Genomic DNA, 15,492 nt, shown 5'->3' with positions numbered 1-15,492 from the left:
TTTGGGAATTTGGGGCTTCCCCCTCCCCCCCCTCCCCCCACTCCACAGCACCTTCACCGGGGCTGGGGACACCGGGGACACCTGGGTGACACCTGGGTGACACAGGTGACACCTGAGGGGACACCAGGAGGGGACAGGTGACACCACGAGGGGACAGGTGACACCTGGGGTGACACCAGGGTGACACAGGTGACACCAGGAGGGGACAGGTGACACCAGGAGGTGACACAGGTGACACCAGGAGGGGACAGGTGACACCAGGAGGGGACACAGGTGACACCAGGAGGGGACAGGTGACACCAGGAGGGGACACAGGTGACACCGAGAACGGACAGGTGACACCAGGAGGGGACACAGGTGACACCAGGAGGGGACACAGGTGACACCAGGAGGGGACAGGTGACACCAGGAGGTGACACAGGTGACACCAGGAGGGGACACAGGTGACACCAGGAGGGGACAGGTGACACCAGGAGGTGACACAGGTGACACCAGGAGAGGACAGGTGACACCAGGGTGACACAGGTGACACCTGAGGGGACACCAGGAGGGGACAGGTGACACCAGGGTGACACAGGTGACACCAGGAGGTGACACAGGTGACACCAGGAGGTGACACAGGTGACACCAGGAGAGGACAGGTGACACCAGGAGAGGACAGGTGACACCAGGGTGACACGGGTGACACCAGGAGGGGACAGGTGACACCAGGAGAGGACAGGTGACACCAGGGTGACACAGGTGACACCAGGAGGTGACACAGGTGACACCAGGAGGGGACACAGGTGACACCAGGAGGTGACACAGGTGACACCAGGAGGTGACACAGGTGACACCAGGAGAGGACAGGTGACACCAGGGTGACACAGGTGACACCAGGAGGTGACACAGGTGACACCGAGAACGGACAGGTGACACCAAGAAGGGACAGGTGACACCTGGGGTGACCCCGATTCCCCCCCCGAACAGCCCCCGCCCCTCCCCCGCTCTGTCGCCTGTCGCCTGTCGCGACAGAGAAGGGGGCGTGGCCAGCACCCACTGCCGTGTAAATAAATGAAATAAATACATAAATAAAATAAAATAAAATAAAATAAAATAAAATAAAATAAAATAAAATAAAATAAAATAAAATAAAATAAAATAAACAAATACGTGTGCCTGACCCCGGGGATTTGGGGCTGTTTTGGGTGGATTTGGGGGGGTTTTGGGTGGATTTGGGGCTGTTTTGGGTGGATTTGGGGGGGTTTTGGGTGGATTTGGGGCAGTTTTGGGGCAGTTTTGGGCTGTTTTGGGTGGATTTGGGGCTGTTTGGGGTGGATTTGGGGCTGTTTTGGGTGGATTTGGGGCAGTTTTGGGCTGTTTTGGGTGGATTTGGGGCTGTTTTGGGTGGATTTGGGACAGTTTGGGTGGATTTGGGACAGTTTGGGGTGGATTTGGGGCAGTTTGGGGTGGATTTGGGGCTGTTTTGGGATGGTTTTGGGGCTGTTTTGGGATGGTTTTGGGGCTGTTTGCGAGGTTTGGAGCAGTTTTGGGGCGGTTTTAGGGAGATTTGTGGGGTTTTTGGGGCAGTTTTGGGTGGATTTGGGGGAGTTTGGGGCTGGTTTGGGGCAGTTTTGGGGTTGCATTGGTGGTTTTGGGGGTGGTTTTAGGGAGAGTGGGGTTTTGGGGCAGTTTTGTGGATTTGGGGCAGTTTTTTTTGGGCTGTTTTGGGTGGATTTGGGGCAGTTTGGGGTGGATTTGGGGCAGTTTGGGGTGGATTGGGGCAGTTTGGGGTGGATTTGGGGCAGTTTTGGGATGGTTTTGGGGCTGTTTGGGAGGTTTGGAGCAGTTTTGGGGCAGTTTTAGGGAGATTTGTGGGGTTTTGGGGCAGTTTTGGGTGGATTTGGGGCGGTTTGGGGCTGGTTTGGGGCAGTTTTGGGGTTGCTTTGGTGGTTTTGGGGTGGTTTTAGGGAGATTTGTGGGGTTTTGGGTCAGTTTTGGGTGGATTTGGGGCGGTTTGGGGCAGGTTTGGGGATTTTGGGGCAGTTTTGGCAGTTTTGGGATGGTTTTGGGGCTCTTTGGGAGGTTTGGGGCTGGTTTAGGCCTGTTTGGCTCTGATTTTGCTCTGATTTTGCTCTAATTTTGCTATTTTGGGCTTATTTTGGGCCTGTTTTGGCCCTGACTTTGGCCCTCCTTCTGGTTCTGATTTTGGGTTGTTTTTTTTCTGATTTTGGCCTCTTTTGGGGCTGTTTTGGGGCAGTTTTGGGGCGGTTTTAGGGAGATTTGGGGTGGTTTGGGGCTGTTTTGGCGCAGTTTTGGGGCGGTTTTAGGGAGATTTGGGGTGGTTTGGGGCTGTTTTGGCGCAGTTTTGGGGCGGTTTTAGGCTTGTTCAACTCTGTTTGGATTTGTTTTCAGGCCTGTTGAGGCCTTTCTGTTCACTTCTGATTTTGGCCTGTTTTGCTCTGTTTTGGGGCTGTTTTGTTCTGTTTTGAGGCTTTTGGGCTCTGTTTCGGGGCTGTTTTGCTCTGTTTTGGGGTTTTTTGGGCTCTGTTTTGGGCTGTTTCAGGCCTGTTCGGCTGTTTTGGGGCTGTTTCAGCTCCGTTCCGCTCTTTCGCGCTGTTTTAACTCACTTTTAGTCTATTTCAGCTCCATTTTGGGGCTGTTTCACCTCCGTTCCGCTCCTTTTCTCAGGCCGTGTTTATGAGGGGACGGGGGGGGGGGGGTGGGGGAGGGGCTCGGGGGGGCGTTTCCCGCGCGCGCGCTCCCGCCGCTCCCCCCCTCCCCTCCCCAACCGGAAGCGGAAGCGCGTGGGCGCGCGCGCTGCCCGGAAGCGCGTGGGCGGCGGCGGCGGTTCCGGTTCCGGCGGCGGCGGCGGCGGCGGCGCGGGGGAGGCACCGGGAGGAGGAGGAGAAGAAGAAGAAGAAGAAGAAGAAGAAGAAGAAAGAAGCAAAGAAGCGGCCGCGGCGCCACCACCAACAACACCAGCGCGGCACCGCAAGGAGAACCGAACCCGCTCTCCTCCCCGCCCCCCGCCCCGCACAACCGGGAACGATCCGCCCCCCCCCCACTACCAACCCCCCCCCCCCCCCCCGCGCCTCACGCACACCCCGCCCGCCTCCTTCCCCGTTCCCCCCTCCCTCCCCTCCCTCCTCCTCCTCCTCCTCCTCCTCCTTCTCCCGGAACCCGCCTCGCTGCTCCCGGCCCGGCCGCCCCCGCAGGTGCGTCCCGGTGGGGGAATCACGGGGGGCGACACCGGATTTTGGGCTGAGGTTGGAATTACCGGGGGTTCCCGGAGGCGCTGAACGCCTTGGGATAAAGAGAACCCCCCTGGCTACCGGGGAAAAACAAACCGGGGGTTGTGTTTGGGCGGGGGGGGCGCCCCCGTTAAATGTGGGGGGGGGGGTCCCGGTTACCGGGGAGAGGGAAGGGGGGGTGGGATAAACACGGCGATACCGAAAAGGCGGATCCGCGGTGGGCGGAGGAGGATTATCCCCGAGCCCCCCCGCCCTCCCCGGTTACCGGGGGTGGATAAACACCGCCCCCCCCCCCCTCCGTTCCCGGCTGGGGGGCGAGGAACGGGAATCGGGGATCCGTCGCCCCCCCCAGCCCGGATTTGCCGGTGTGGGCGGCGATTCCGGGGGTGTCTGGGCCAGGGGGAGCGGCAGCGCCCGGGGCTGGGGCCGGGCCGGGCCGGGCAGGCCGGGACAGGCTCGGGGCGGCTCTAACGGAGCCAGGAACGAGCCCCGGCCCCGCCGCCGCCGCCGCCCCGGCGCCTCTCGGCCCCTCCCGGCGGCCATTTGGGGCCTTTGAAGCTTTTCCCGGGGCCCGCGGGGGAACCGGGATGGGCCGGGAGGGGGGGGGGGAGGCACCGGGGATGGAACCGATCGGGGGCGGCCGGGAATTACCGGGGGCTCCGGGAACTGCCGAGGGGCTTCGGGAGCCGATCGGGGGCTTCGGGAGCCGATCGGGGGCTTCGGGAACTGCCGAGGGGCTCCGGGAATTGTCGGGGGGCTCCGGGAATTGTCGGGGGGCTCCGGGAATTGTCGGGGGGCTTCGGGAGCTGCCGGGGGACTCCGGGAATTACCGAGGGGATCCGGAAATTGCCGGGGGGCTCCGGGAACCGCTCGGAGGACTCCGGGAATTTCCGAGGGTCTCCAGTTAATCCCGGAGGGTCTCTGGGCATTCCCGGGGGTCTCCGTTCATTCCCGGGGGTCTCTGGGCATTCCCGGGGGTCTCTGGGCATTCCCGGGGGTCTCTGGGCATTCCCGGGGGTCTCTGGGCATTCCCGGGGGTCTCGGCTCATTCCCGGGGGTCTCGGTTCATTCCCGGGGGTCTCCAGTTAATCCCGGGGGTCTCCGTTCATTCCCGGGGGTCTCCGATCATTCCCGGGGGTCTCCGATCATTCCCGGGGGTCTCGGTTCATTCCCGGGGGTCTCCGTTCATTCCCGGGGGTCTCTGGGCATTCCCGGGGGTCTCGGTTCATTCCCGGGGGTCTCCGTTCATTCCCGGGGGTCTCCGTTCATTCCCGGGGGTCTCGGTTCATTCCCGGGGGTCTCTGGGCATTCCCGGGGGTCTCTGTTCATTCCCGGGGGTCTCCGTTCATTCCCGGGGGTCTCGGCTCATTCCCGGAGGGTCTCTGGGCATTCCCGGGAATCTGACGTGAATTCCAGGCCCAGAGGGCTCCGGTTCTCCCGGGGCTCTCCTTCGGTTCCACTTCTGGAGTCTCCCAAATCCCGGGAATCTCCACATTCCCAAATCCCGGGAATCTCCACATTCCCAAATCCCGGGAATCTCCTCTGATTCCCAAATCCCATTTTTTTTCCCAGTCTCCACTCCATCCCCCCTCAGCGGGCAGGGAAATCGGGAAATCGGGAAAATCCACTTGGGAAACCCCGGCGGGATCAACAGCTGGGATTTCCTCCCCTTTATTCCCGTTTTTTATTTCCTTTCCCCCCCCTTTTTCCCCCCTTTATTCCCCTCTTTTTCCCCCCCATTTCTCCCCATTTTTCCCCTTTTCCCCCCATTTTTTCTCCCCATTTTTCCTCCCCTTTATTCCCCCGTTTTAACCCCTTTATTCCCCCTTATTTTCCCCTTTTTTTCCCCCCTTTTTCCCCCCCTTTTTCCGTCTTTATTCCCCCCTTTATTCCCTCTTTTTTTCCCCCATGTCCCCCCCATTTTTCCCCTTTTTTTCCCCCCCTTTTTTTTCCCCCTTTTTTCCCTATTTCCCCCATTTTCCCCCCCTTTTTCCCCCTTTTTCCCCCCCTTTTTCCCCCCCTTTTTCCCCCCCTTTTCCCCCCTTTTTTCCCCCCCTTTTTCCCCCTTTTCCCCCCCCTTTTCCCCCTTTTTTCCCCCTTTTTTCCCCCTTTTCCCCCCCTTTTCTCCCTCTTTTCTCCCCCTTTTTTCCCCCTTTTTTCCCCCTTTTTCCCCCCCTTTTCCCCCGCCTTTTTTTCCCCCTTTCCCCCCTCTTTTTTCCCCTTTTTCCCCCTTTTTCCCCCCTTTTTCCCCCCTTTTTCCCCCTTTTTTCCCCTTTTTTCCCCTTTTTCCCCCCTTTTTTCCCCCCTTTTTCCCCCCTTTTTCCCCCTTTTCCCCCCCTTTCCCCCCCCTTTTTCCCCCCCTTTTTTCCCCATTTTTTCCCCCTTTTCCCCCCCTTTTTTCCCCTTTTTTTCCCCCTTTTTTCCCCCCTTATTCCCTCTTTTTTCCCCCCATTCCTCCCCATTTTCCCCCATTTTTTCCCTCATTTTCCCCCCTTTTTCCCCCCCCCTTTCTCCCCTTTTTTCCCCCTTTTCCCCCCCATTTTCCCATTTTTCCCCTCCCCTCCTCCCTGGCACATCTGGGCTCTCTCCCAGCTGTGGATTTTGGCAGCCGATCCCGTCTGGGAACTGAGCAGGGTTTGTTTTGTCTCCTTCCTGCAATTCCAGGCAGGGAAATTTCCCTTTTTTTTCCCCAAAAAATTCCCAATTTTCCCCCCTTTTCAGGAGGCAGAAAATGAAAGCCGGCTGCAGCATCGTGGACAAGCCCGAAGGAGGAGGGGGTAAGAAATTCCCAAATTATTTTTTGAATCATTTTTTTTTTCCAGGATAAAAACATTTTCCGGGAATATTTTTCCCAAAATTTCCACTCCGTGGTAGGAAAAAAACCCAAAAAAAAAAAAAAAAAAAATCAATGGGGGAGGTGCTGGGTTTAAAATTCAATTTTTTTTTGTCCCCAGAGATGGATTTGGGATGAATTTGGGATGAATTTGGGATTATTCCCTCCTGGAATTTCTTTCCTGGCAGGAATGTGGAAAAAAAAGAGAATTTTTCCCAAAAAATAATACAAAAAAACACCCCAAAATTCTGATTTTTTCTGGGTTTTTTTTTTGTCTCAATTCCATCCCTGGAATTCTGACTGAAATATTCAATGGAATTCCAATTTTTCCTGGGTTTTTTGGGGTTTTTTGGTGTTTTTGGATGGATTTTCCAAGGAAAACAGGGCTGGAAAGGATCAGAAATGGAGGGAAATCCTGGATTTTCCCACATGGAATATTGAATTCCACCCAAATTTGATGATTTTTAGTCAATTTTAGTTGATTTTAATATCTTCTGGATGGATTTTCCATGGAAAAAAGGATCAGAAATGAACGGGAATCCTGGATTTCCCTGTTCCCACATGGAACATTTTACAGAATTCCACCTCCCACCCAAACCCCACTCAATATTCCCAAAATAATTCCATTTTTTTCCCATTTTCTCCCTATTTCTTCCCATTTTCTCCCTGTTTTGTCCCATTTTTTCCCATTTTCTCCCCATTTTGTCCCATTTTCTCCCCATTTTTTCCCATTTCCTCCCCATTTTGTCCATTTTCTCCTGTTTTTTCCCATTTTCTCCCCATTTTTTCCCATTCTCTCCCCACTTTTTCCCATTTTCTCTCGGTTTTGTCCCATTTTTTCCCATTTTCTCCTGTTTTCCCCATTTTCTCTCCATTTTCTCCCCATTTTTTCCCATTTTCTCCCCATTTTTTCCCATTTTCTCCCCATTTTTTCCCATTTTCTCCTGTTTTTTCCCATTTTCTCCTGTTTTTTCCCATTTTCTCCCCATTTTCTCCCATTATTTCCCGTTTTTTCCCATTTTCTCCGTTTTTTTTCCCATTTTCTCCCCATTTTGTCCCATTTTTCCCCACTTTGTCCCATTTTCTCTCCTGTTTTTTCCCATTTCCTCCCCTTTTTTTTCCCATTTTCTCCCCCTTTTGTCCCATTTTCTCCCTGTTTTGTCCCATTTTCTCCCCGTTTTGTCCCATTTTCTCCCCGTCTTTTCCCATTTCCTCCCCATTTTCTCCCATTTTCTCCCCGTTTTTTCCCATTTTCTCCGTTTTTTCCCATTTCCTCCCCATTTTGTCCCATTCCCTCCCCATTTTTTCCCATTTCCTCCCCGTTTTCTCCCATTCCCTCCCCGTTTTCTCCCATTTCCTCCCCATTTTTTCCCATTCCCTCCCCGTTTTTCCCATTTTCTCCCCATTTTCTCCCATTTTCTCCTGTTTTTTCCCATTCCCTCCCCGTTTTTTCCCATTTCCTCCCCATTTTTTCCCATTTCCTCCCCATTTTTCCCATTTTCTCCCCATTTTCTCCCATTTTCTCCTGTTTTTTTCCATTCCCTCCCCGTTTTTTCCCATTCCCTCCCCGTTTTTTCCCATTCCCTCCCCGTTTTTTCCCATTCCCTCCCCGTTTTCTCCCATTTCCTCCCCGTTTTCTCCCATTCCCTCCCCATTTTTTCCCATTCCCTCCCCGTTTTCCCCCATTTCCCCATCCCAAGGCTACCATTTCCCAGAGTGGGCTTACAAGACGGAGTCGAGCCCCGGCTCCCGGCAGATCCAGCTGTGGCATTTCATCCTGGAGCTGCTCCAGAAGGAGGAATTCCGGCACGTCATCGCCTGGCAGCAGGGGGAATACGGGGAATTCGTCATCAAGGACCCCGACGAGGTCGCTCGGCTCTGGGGGCGACGCAAGTGCAAGCCCCAGATGAATTATGACAAGCTCAGCCGAGCCCTCAGGTGAGCAGGGATCAGGGAAAAAAATATTGGGAATTTTTTGGGATTTTTTTCAGATTTTTTTTCTGAATTTTTTAGGATTTTTTCAGAATTTTTGGGGATTTTTTGGGGGATTTTTTGGGATTTTTATCAGAATTTTTGGAGATTTTTATCAGAAATTTGGGGATTTTCAGGGGTTTTTTTTTTTGTGATTTTTGGGGGGCAGTTTGGAGGTTTTTTCCTCATTTTTTTAGGGTTTTTTGGGATTTTTTTAGGGTTTTTTGGGGGTCTGTAATCTGGGGAATTCGTCATCAAGGACCCCCACGAGGTCGCTCGGCTCTGGGGGCGACGCAAGTGCAAGCCCCAGATGAATTATGACAAGCTCAGCCGAGCCCTCAGGTGAGCAGGGATCAGGGAAAAAATACTGGGAATTTTTTGGGATTTTTTTTAGAATTTTTTGGGAATTTTTGGAGATTTTTTTCAGATTTTTTTTCTGAATTTTTTAGGATTTTTTCAGAATTTTTGGGGATTTTTTGGGGGATTTTTTGGGATTTTTATCAGAATTTTTGGAGATTTTTATCAGAAATTTGGGGATTTTCAGGGGGGTTTTTTTTTGTGATTTTTGGGGGGCAGTTTGGAGGTTTTTTCCTCATTTTTTTGGGGTTTTTTGGGATTTTTTTAGGGTTTTTTGGGGGTCTGTAATCTGGGGAATTCGTCATCAAGGACCCCCACGAGGTCGCTCGGCTCTGGGGGCGACGCAAGTGCAAGCCCCAGATGAATTATGACAAGCTCAGCCGAGCCCTCAGGTGAGCAGGGATCAGGGAAAAAAATATTGGGAATTTTTTGGGATTTTTTTTAGAATTTTTTGGGAATTTTTGGAGATTTTTTTCAGATTTTTTTTCAGAATTTTTTAGGATTTTTTTCAGAATTTTTTAGGAATTTTTTGGGATTTTTATCAGAATTTTTGGAGATTTTTATAAGAATTTTGGGGGTTTTTTTTCAGAATTTTTTTTGATTTTTATCAGAATTTTTGGGGATTTTTCCGGATTTTTTTTGTGATTTTTGGGGGGAAGTTTGGAGGTTTCTTCCTCATTTTTTTAAGGATTTTTTTGGGTTTTTTAGGGTTTTTTGGCGATTCTGGGGTTTTTTCCTTCTTTTTTTTTAGGGATTTTTTGCAGGTTTTTGGTGGTTTTGAATTATTTTTTTTTTCATTTTAGGAATGAATTCTTTGGGAATTGCAAATTTCCTATTGGAATTCTGCCTTTTCCCTTTGGAATTCTTTGTAATTAGGAAAAAATCCTGAACTTTTAAGGATATTTAAGCTCCAAACCATTCCAAAATTCCACATTTTGGTTTCAGCAGGATTTTAGGAACGAATCCTTCGGGAATCAGGAAGGAATTGTGGATTTTTGAACCGTAATTTTTCCCTTTTTTTTTTTTCCCTTTAAAATTTAAATTTAATTGGTTAAATTTACTTATTTAATTATTTATTATTTTCTTTATTAATTTCATTGATTAATTTTATTAATTACCTCTTTAAAATTTATTCAATTGGAATTTAAATTCCCAGATATTACTACAACAAGAGGATCCTGCACAAGACCAAGGGCAAAAGATTCACCTACAAATTCAACTTCAACAAATTGGTGATGCCAAATTATCCCTTCATCAACATCCGGCCCAACGGTGAGCCCCGGGAATTTTGGGAATTTCGGGAATTCTGGGAGTTTTGGGAAAAGAAATAATTATAAAAATCCTCCAAAAAAAAAACCCCAAAATCATCCTGGGAAAAAATAAAAATCCCAGCTGGGAGCGAATCCCGGCTGCCGTGGGGGATGTGGGATCAGGATTTATTTTTCCCTGGGGATTTTTGGGATAAGAGGATCAACCTCGGGATGCAATCCCGGAGCGGCTCAGGTGAGGTTATGAGGCCTTTTAAAGGTGGTTGGGATGAAAAATCCTCGGATTTTCTGGTTTTTCCTCTTTTTCCTGCTTGTTTTCAAGGAAAAATTGGAATTTTTTAACCCGTTTCTGCCCCTGGTGTTGTGAGGAGTTTGGATGTGCTCGGAGGGAATGGGAATTCTGTGGGTTTTGGTTAAAAATCCCAATTTTTTCCCACAGTGGGGACAGGATAATGAGGAAAAGTTTGGGAATGGGGCATAAATGTTGTTTTTTTTATGGATTTGTCAGGTTTATCCCAGAGTCAGCAGCGGTTTCTTGGGAAAAAGGGGATTTTTGATGCAACTTAGGCCCCTAAAAGGCAAATTCCTACAGCTGAGGATGGTCCCGAGCCAGGCAAGGTGGGAAAATGAATCGATGGAAATAGGAAAACCTTCTGGAAGTTGTTATTCCCAAAAATTCCCAACTTTTCTCCACAGAAATCTCAATTTTGAGGAGCCGGGCCTGGGCCCGAGCTGCTCCAGGGGAAGGCCTGGAAAATTAATCCAGCAGGGAAAAAACATGGAAAAAATCCAGGAAAATTGGGAAAATTGGTCATTGTTTAATCCATAAAGATAAAATTTCCCTCTGGAAGTCGATATTCCCAAAAATTCCCAACTTTTCTCCACAGAAAAATCTCAATTTAGAGGAGCCGGGCCTGGGCCCGAGCTGCTCCAGGGGAAAGCCTGGAAAATGAATCCAGCAGGGAAAAAACATGGAAAAAATCCAGGAAAAGTGGGAAAATTGGTGATTAATGGATCTGTAAACATAGAAAACCCCTTTGGAAGTTGTTATTCCCAAAAAATTCCCAACTTTTCTCCACAGAAATCTCAATTTAGAGGAGCCGGGCCCGGCTCCAGGGGAATTCCCTTTGGAATTTTGCCTTTTCCCTTTGGAATTCCGCCTTTTCCCACCTGTTTTCAGGGATAAGAACGTGAAACTTCCCGATCTGCCGAGGTTTCCTCGCGTTTAAAGCAGAAATTATGGAATATCCTGAGCTGGAAAAGGGAATTCCGACTCCAGGCCCTGCTCAGAACATCCCAGAAATTCCAGCAAAATCCTGGGAATCCCCAAGCTCTCCTGACTGGCTGAAAATCCCAAATTTGAGCTTTTTTTTTAGGAAAAAAAATCCTTTCCTGTAACTTCCAGCTCTCCCCAGCTCCTTTTCCGGTGCCATTTTGAGGAATATTCTCCTTTTCTCACCCAAAAAATTCGGGAAGGGGGTGGAAAATCCTGGAGAAAAACCCCCTAATTCCAGGTTTTATATCCCAACCCCACCCCAGCGGGAATGAAAAAGGTTGGGATTAACCGAGAACGTTGGGATTAACCGAGAACATTGCGAATTCTCCCAAATATTTTATTTTTATTTTTATTTTTTTTTTTGGATTTATTTTTTATCCAAGTGCCCCAGGGAAAGGGAGCCGGGAACCGCCCGGACTCGTTTTCGCTCCAACTTAATTACGGAATTACAGCTCCAGACATTCCCACCCCCGTTCCTTGGCTTGGAAAAGAAATTCCCTTCTCCCAAAAAAACAACAAACCCCAAAAACCCCGGCAGGGCCCACACAGGAGACACCTTGAGGAATTTTTCCATCGTTTTTTTGGCTTTTCCCGGAGCCTTGGAAAAACAAAACCTTGGGGGAAAAAAAAAACAAATCCAAGCTGGGATTCCCTCAGGGAGGGGAGGAGGCTCCGGATGGAGACTCCAGCCTGGAAAAATCCCATTTTTTTCCCACACAGAACCTGGTTTTGCTGCTTCCCATCCAGATTTTTCCTGGTTTTTTTTCCTTGCTGGATTCGTTTTCCAGGCTTTTCCCCCTGGAAGCTGGATTGGGATCCTCCAAATCGGGATTTTTTTTCTGTGGGGAAAAGGTGGGAATTTTTGGGAATAACAACTTCCAGAGGGATTTTTTATCTTTATGGAGTCAATAATCACCAATTTTCCCACTTTTCCTGCGTTTTTTCCCTGCTGGATTCATTTTCCAGGCTTTTGTCTGGAGCAGCTCAGACCAGGCCCGGCTCCTCAAAATTGAGATTTTTACGTGGGGAAAAGTTGGGAATTTTTTGGGAATATCGACTTCCAGAGGGAACTTTTATCTTTATGGATTCAATAATCACCAGTTTTCCCAATTTTTCAGTCTTTTTTCCGTGTTTTTCCCCTGCTGGATTCATTTTCCAGGCTTTTGTCTGGAGCAGCTCGGGCCCAGGCCCAGCTCCTCAAAATTGAGATTTTTCTGTGGAGAAAAGTTGGGAATTTTTGGGAATATCGACTTCCAGAGGGATTTTTTGTTTTTATGGATTAAACAATGACCGATTTTCCCAATTTTCCTGGTTTTTTTCCATTTTTTTTTCCTTCTGGATTCCTTTTCCAGGCTTTCCCCTGGAGCAGCTCGGGCCCAGGCCCGGCTCCTCTAAATTGAGATTTTTCTGTGGAGAAAAGTTTGGAATTTTTGGGAATAACGACTTCCAGAGCAATTTTTTTATCTTTATGGATTCAATAATCACCAATTTTCCCACTTTTTCAGTCTTTTTTCCATATTTTTTCCCTGCTGGATTCATATTCCAGGCTTTCCCTTGGAGCAGCTCGGGCCAGGCCCGGCTCCTCTAAATTGAGATTTTTCTGTGGAGAAAAGTTGGGAATTTTTGGGAATATCGACTTCTAGATGGGTTTTTTAACCCATTTCATCCCGGTTTTGTGAGGGATTCCCAGTTGAAAATAGGAATTCCTTGGATTTTGGCTAAAAATCCCACATTTTTCCTTGGAGAATGCAATCAGGATAACGAGGAAAAGTTTGGGAATGAGGCATAAATATCCCTTTTTCTTCCCTAAAAGGCTTTTTCCAGGTTTATCCTGGAGTCAGCGCCCCAGAATCCCGGGATTGTGGGTGGGGAGGGATTTGGGTGGGAATTTGAGGGATTTTTGGTGGCTATCCAAGATATTTCCATGGATATTTGTTACATTTCCATGGATTAATGAAACTCCCCCCCCTCAGATGAGACATTTATGGGGATATTTATTATAATTCCATGGATATTTCAGACTTTTCCATGGATATTTGAGACATTTCCATGAATTCATGAAACCCGCCCTCAGAGGAGATATTTCCATGGATATTTGAGATATTTCCATGGATATTTTTGACTTTTCCATGAATATTTGACACATTTTCATGGATATTTTAGACTTTTCCATGGATATTTGAGGTATTACCATGAATGCATTAAATCCCCCCCTCAGAGGAGAGATTTCCATGGATATTTGAGACATTTCCAAGGATATTTTCGACCTTTCCATGAACATTTGACAGATTTCCATGGATATTTGAGGTATTTCCATGGATATTTTAGACTTTTCCATGGATTTTTGAGACATTTCCATGAATTCATTAAATCCCCCCTCAGAGGAGAGATTTCCATGGATATTTGAGGTATTTCCATGGATATTAGAGGTTTTCCCATGGATATTTGAGGTATTTCCATGGATATTTGAGACTTTTCCATGGATTTTCGAGACTTTTCCATGGATATTTTAGACATTTCCATGGATTTTTGAGACTTTTCCATTGATTTTTGAGGTATTTCCATGGATATTTGAGACTTTTCCATGGATTTTTGAGACTTTTCTATGGATATTTTAGACTTTTCCATTGATTTTTGAGGTATTTCCATGGATATTTGAGACTTTTCCATGGATTTTTGAGACTTTTCTATGGATATTTTAGACTTTTCCATTGATTTTTGAGGTATTTCCATGGATATTTTAGACTTTTCCATGGATATTTTAGACTTTTCCATGGATATTTGAGGTATTTCCATGAACATTTGAGGTATTTCCATGGATTTTCGAGACTTTTCCATGGATATTTTAGACTTTTCCATGGATATTTTAGACCTTTCCATGAACATTTGAGGTATTTCCATGGATATTTGAGACTTTTCCATGGATTTTCGCGACTTTCCCATGAATCCATGAAATTCCCCCCTCATTCCAGCCATTCCCACCAACATTCCCACCAACCCCTCTCCATCCCAACCCACCCCCACAGACCCAAACCCCTTAAAAAAAAAAAAAAAAATCCCATTTTTCCCGCTCCACCCCCGTCCCGTTCTGACTCTTATCCCGTTTTTCCGCCGTTTTTTCCCCCGCCCCCTCAGGCGTCGTCCCTCAGAGCGCTCCGCCCGTCCCCACCGCCTCTTCCCGCTTCCACTTCCCCCCTCTGGACCCTCACTCCCCCACCGACGATTCCCAATCCCGCTTCCCGCCGGGATCCCTGCTCCAGCCTCACCCCGAATCCTTGGGAGACGCCGACAGGAAGCCGGAATCCTCGGAATTGGAGGAAAACCCTTCGGATTGGCGCCGGGATCTGCTGGCTCCGTCTCATTCATCCGCCGCCGGCGCCGCCGCCGCCGCCGCCGCCGCTCCCAAACGCAAGCCCGACGTGGTTCTCCCGCTGTTTTCCAGACCGGGAATTTTCCCGGATCACCCTCACAGCCCTTTCGCCGTCTCGCCGTTGGCGGGGCGTCCCGGCGTGCTCAACGTTCCCATTTCCCCGGCCTTATCCCTGACTCCGACGCTCTTTTCCTACAGCCCCTCGCCGGGGCTGAGCCCGTTCGCCGCCGGGAGCAGCTGCTTCTCCTTCAACCCCGAGGAAATGAAGCACTACCTGCATTCCCAAGCCTGCTCCGTGTTCAATTATCACCTGAGCCCTCGGACTTTTCCGCGTTATCCCTTGGTGGTGCCGCCCTTGCAGTGCCCGGTGCCGCTGGAGGAGCAGCCGCAATTCCCCATCAAGCTCCAACCTCCTCCCGCCGGCCGGAAAAACCGGGAAAGGCTGGAAAGCCCCGAGGCGGCTCCGGTGAATCCCAGGGTGAAGGTGGAGCTGGAGGAGAAAGAGGAAAAAGGGGAAAAACGGGAGGAGGAGGAGGAGGAGGAGGAGGAGGAGGAGGAAGAAGGGAAAACGGTTTTCGCCCGGCCGGCGGCTCCGGCGTGGATCCCGGCGCATCCCGGTTTTTCCGGAGACGACGGCGCCGAGAAAACATCCCGGGATTCCTCGGGCGACGCCGGCAATCCGGAGAGGAGGGAGGACGCCCTGATGCCGCCCAAGCTGAGGCTGAAACGCCGCTGGAACGGAGATTCCCGGCAGGAAATTCCCGAGGATTCCCGGCAAAACGGGATCTGGCACCTCCCCAAAGCCGTGGCCGCCGCTTCCGACACCTAATCCCGGGAAAAACGCAAAACGAAACACACAAACACACACAAAAATCACCTTGGGAGAACGGCCGGCAAAGAAATCCGTGTATTTATGTAGCAAGGTTGCCGAGAAATTCGGGATAAAAAAAGCGGGGGTGGGGCGGGGGGGGGGGGGGGGGGGAGGGGGAGATTTGGGGATTTTTTGGGAATTTTTTCGGGAATTTTTTGGGGTGGGGAGGGATAAAGGGGGGGGGAGGGGAAGGAGGGGGAGGGGATTTTTTGTTTTTGGTGTTGGGGGAGGGGTTTGTGTTGGTTTTTTTTTTTGTTGTTGTTGAATTTGCAGGTGGAAGACGCCGGAATTCCCGGAAAAAAAAAATATATAT

General features: G+C 49.6%; 1 protein-coding gene across 2 annotated transcripts; it reads left to right on the top strand.

Annotated features, from left to right (window-relative positions):
• Positions 1-3,077: 3,077 nt before the first annotated feature.
• Positions 3,078-15,258, top strand: ETV3 (ETS variant transcription factor 3). 2 transcript variants are annotated; one of them, XM_014262843.2, is made up of 5 exons: positions 3,078-3,197; positions 5,955-6,010; positions 7,767-8,004; positions 9,551-9,666; positions 14,074-15,258. In XM_014262843.2, exons 2-5 carry the CDS (start codon positions 5,965-5,967, stop codon positions 15,135-15,137), a joined length of 1,464 nt encoding a protein of 487 aa, XP_014118318.2. In that variant the 5' UTR covers positions 3,078-3,197; positions 5,955-5,964; the 3' UTR covers positions 15,138-15,258. The 2 variants fall into 2 exon arrangements, with proteins under 2 accessions (XP_014118318.2, XP_087924630.1); XM_088068504.1 differs by lacking the exons at positions 3,078-3,197; positions 5,955-6,010; positions 7,767-8,004 and adding an exon at positions 8,672-8,786.
• Positions 15,259-15,492: the final 234 nt, after the last annotated feature.

Source organism: Pseudopodoces humilis, chromosome 31 (assembly GCF_049639895.1).
Source record: "Pseudopodoces humilis isolate 2021_Gansu_Grassland_sample_001 chromosome 31, ASM4963989v1, whole genome shotgun sequence".
Taxonomy (NCBI): Eukaryota; Metazoa; Chordata; class Aves; order Passeriformes; family Paridae; genus Pseudopodoces; species Pseudopodoces humilis.
The sequence above is the reverse complement of the archived record's forward strand: the minus strand, read 5'-3'. Positions and strand labels throughout refer to the sequence as shown.

What these genes read in the sequence shown, in the direction of transcription:
- ETV3 (XM_014262843.2), top strand. Translation starts at nt 5,965, where the DNA reads ATGAAAGCCGGCTGCAGCATCGTGGACAAGCCCGAAGGAGGAGGGG. An exon ending in AAGCTCAGCCGAGCCCTCAG is followed by an intron (nt 8,005 to 9,550) that starts GTGAGCAGGGAT and finishes TTAAATTCCCAG; the next exon opens with ATATTACTACAACAAGAGGA. An exon ending in CATCAACATCCGGCCCAACG is followed by an intron (nt 9,667 to 14,073) that starts GTGAGCCCCGGG and finishes CCGCCCCCTCAG; the next exon opens with GCGTCGTCCCTCAGAGCGCT.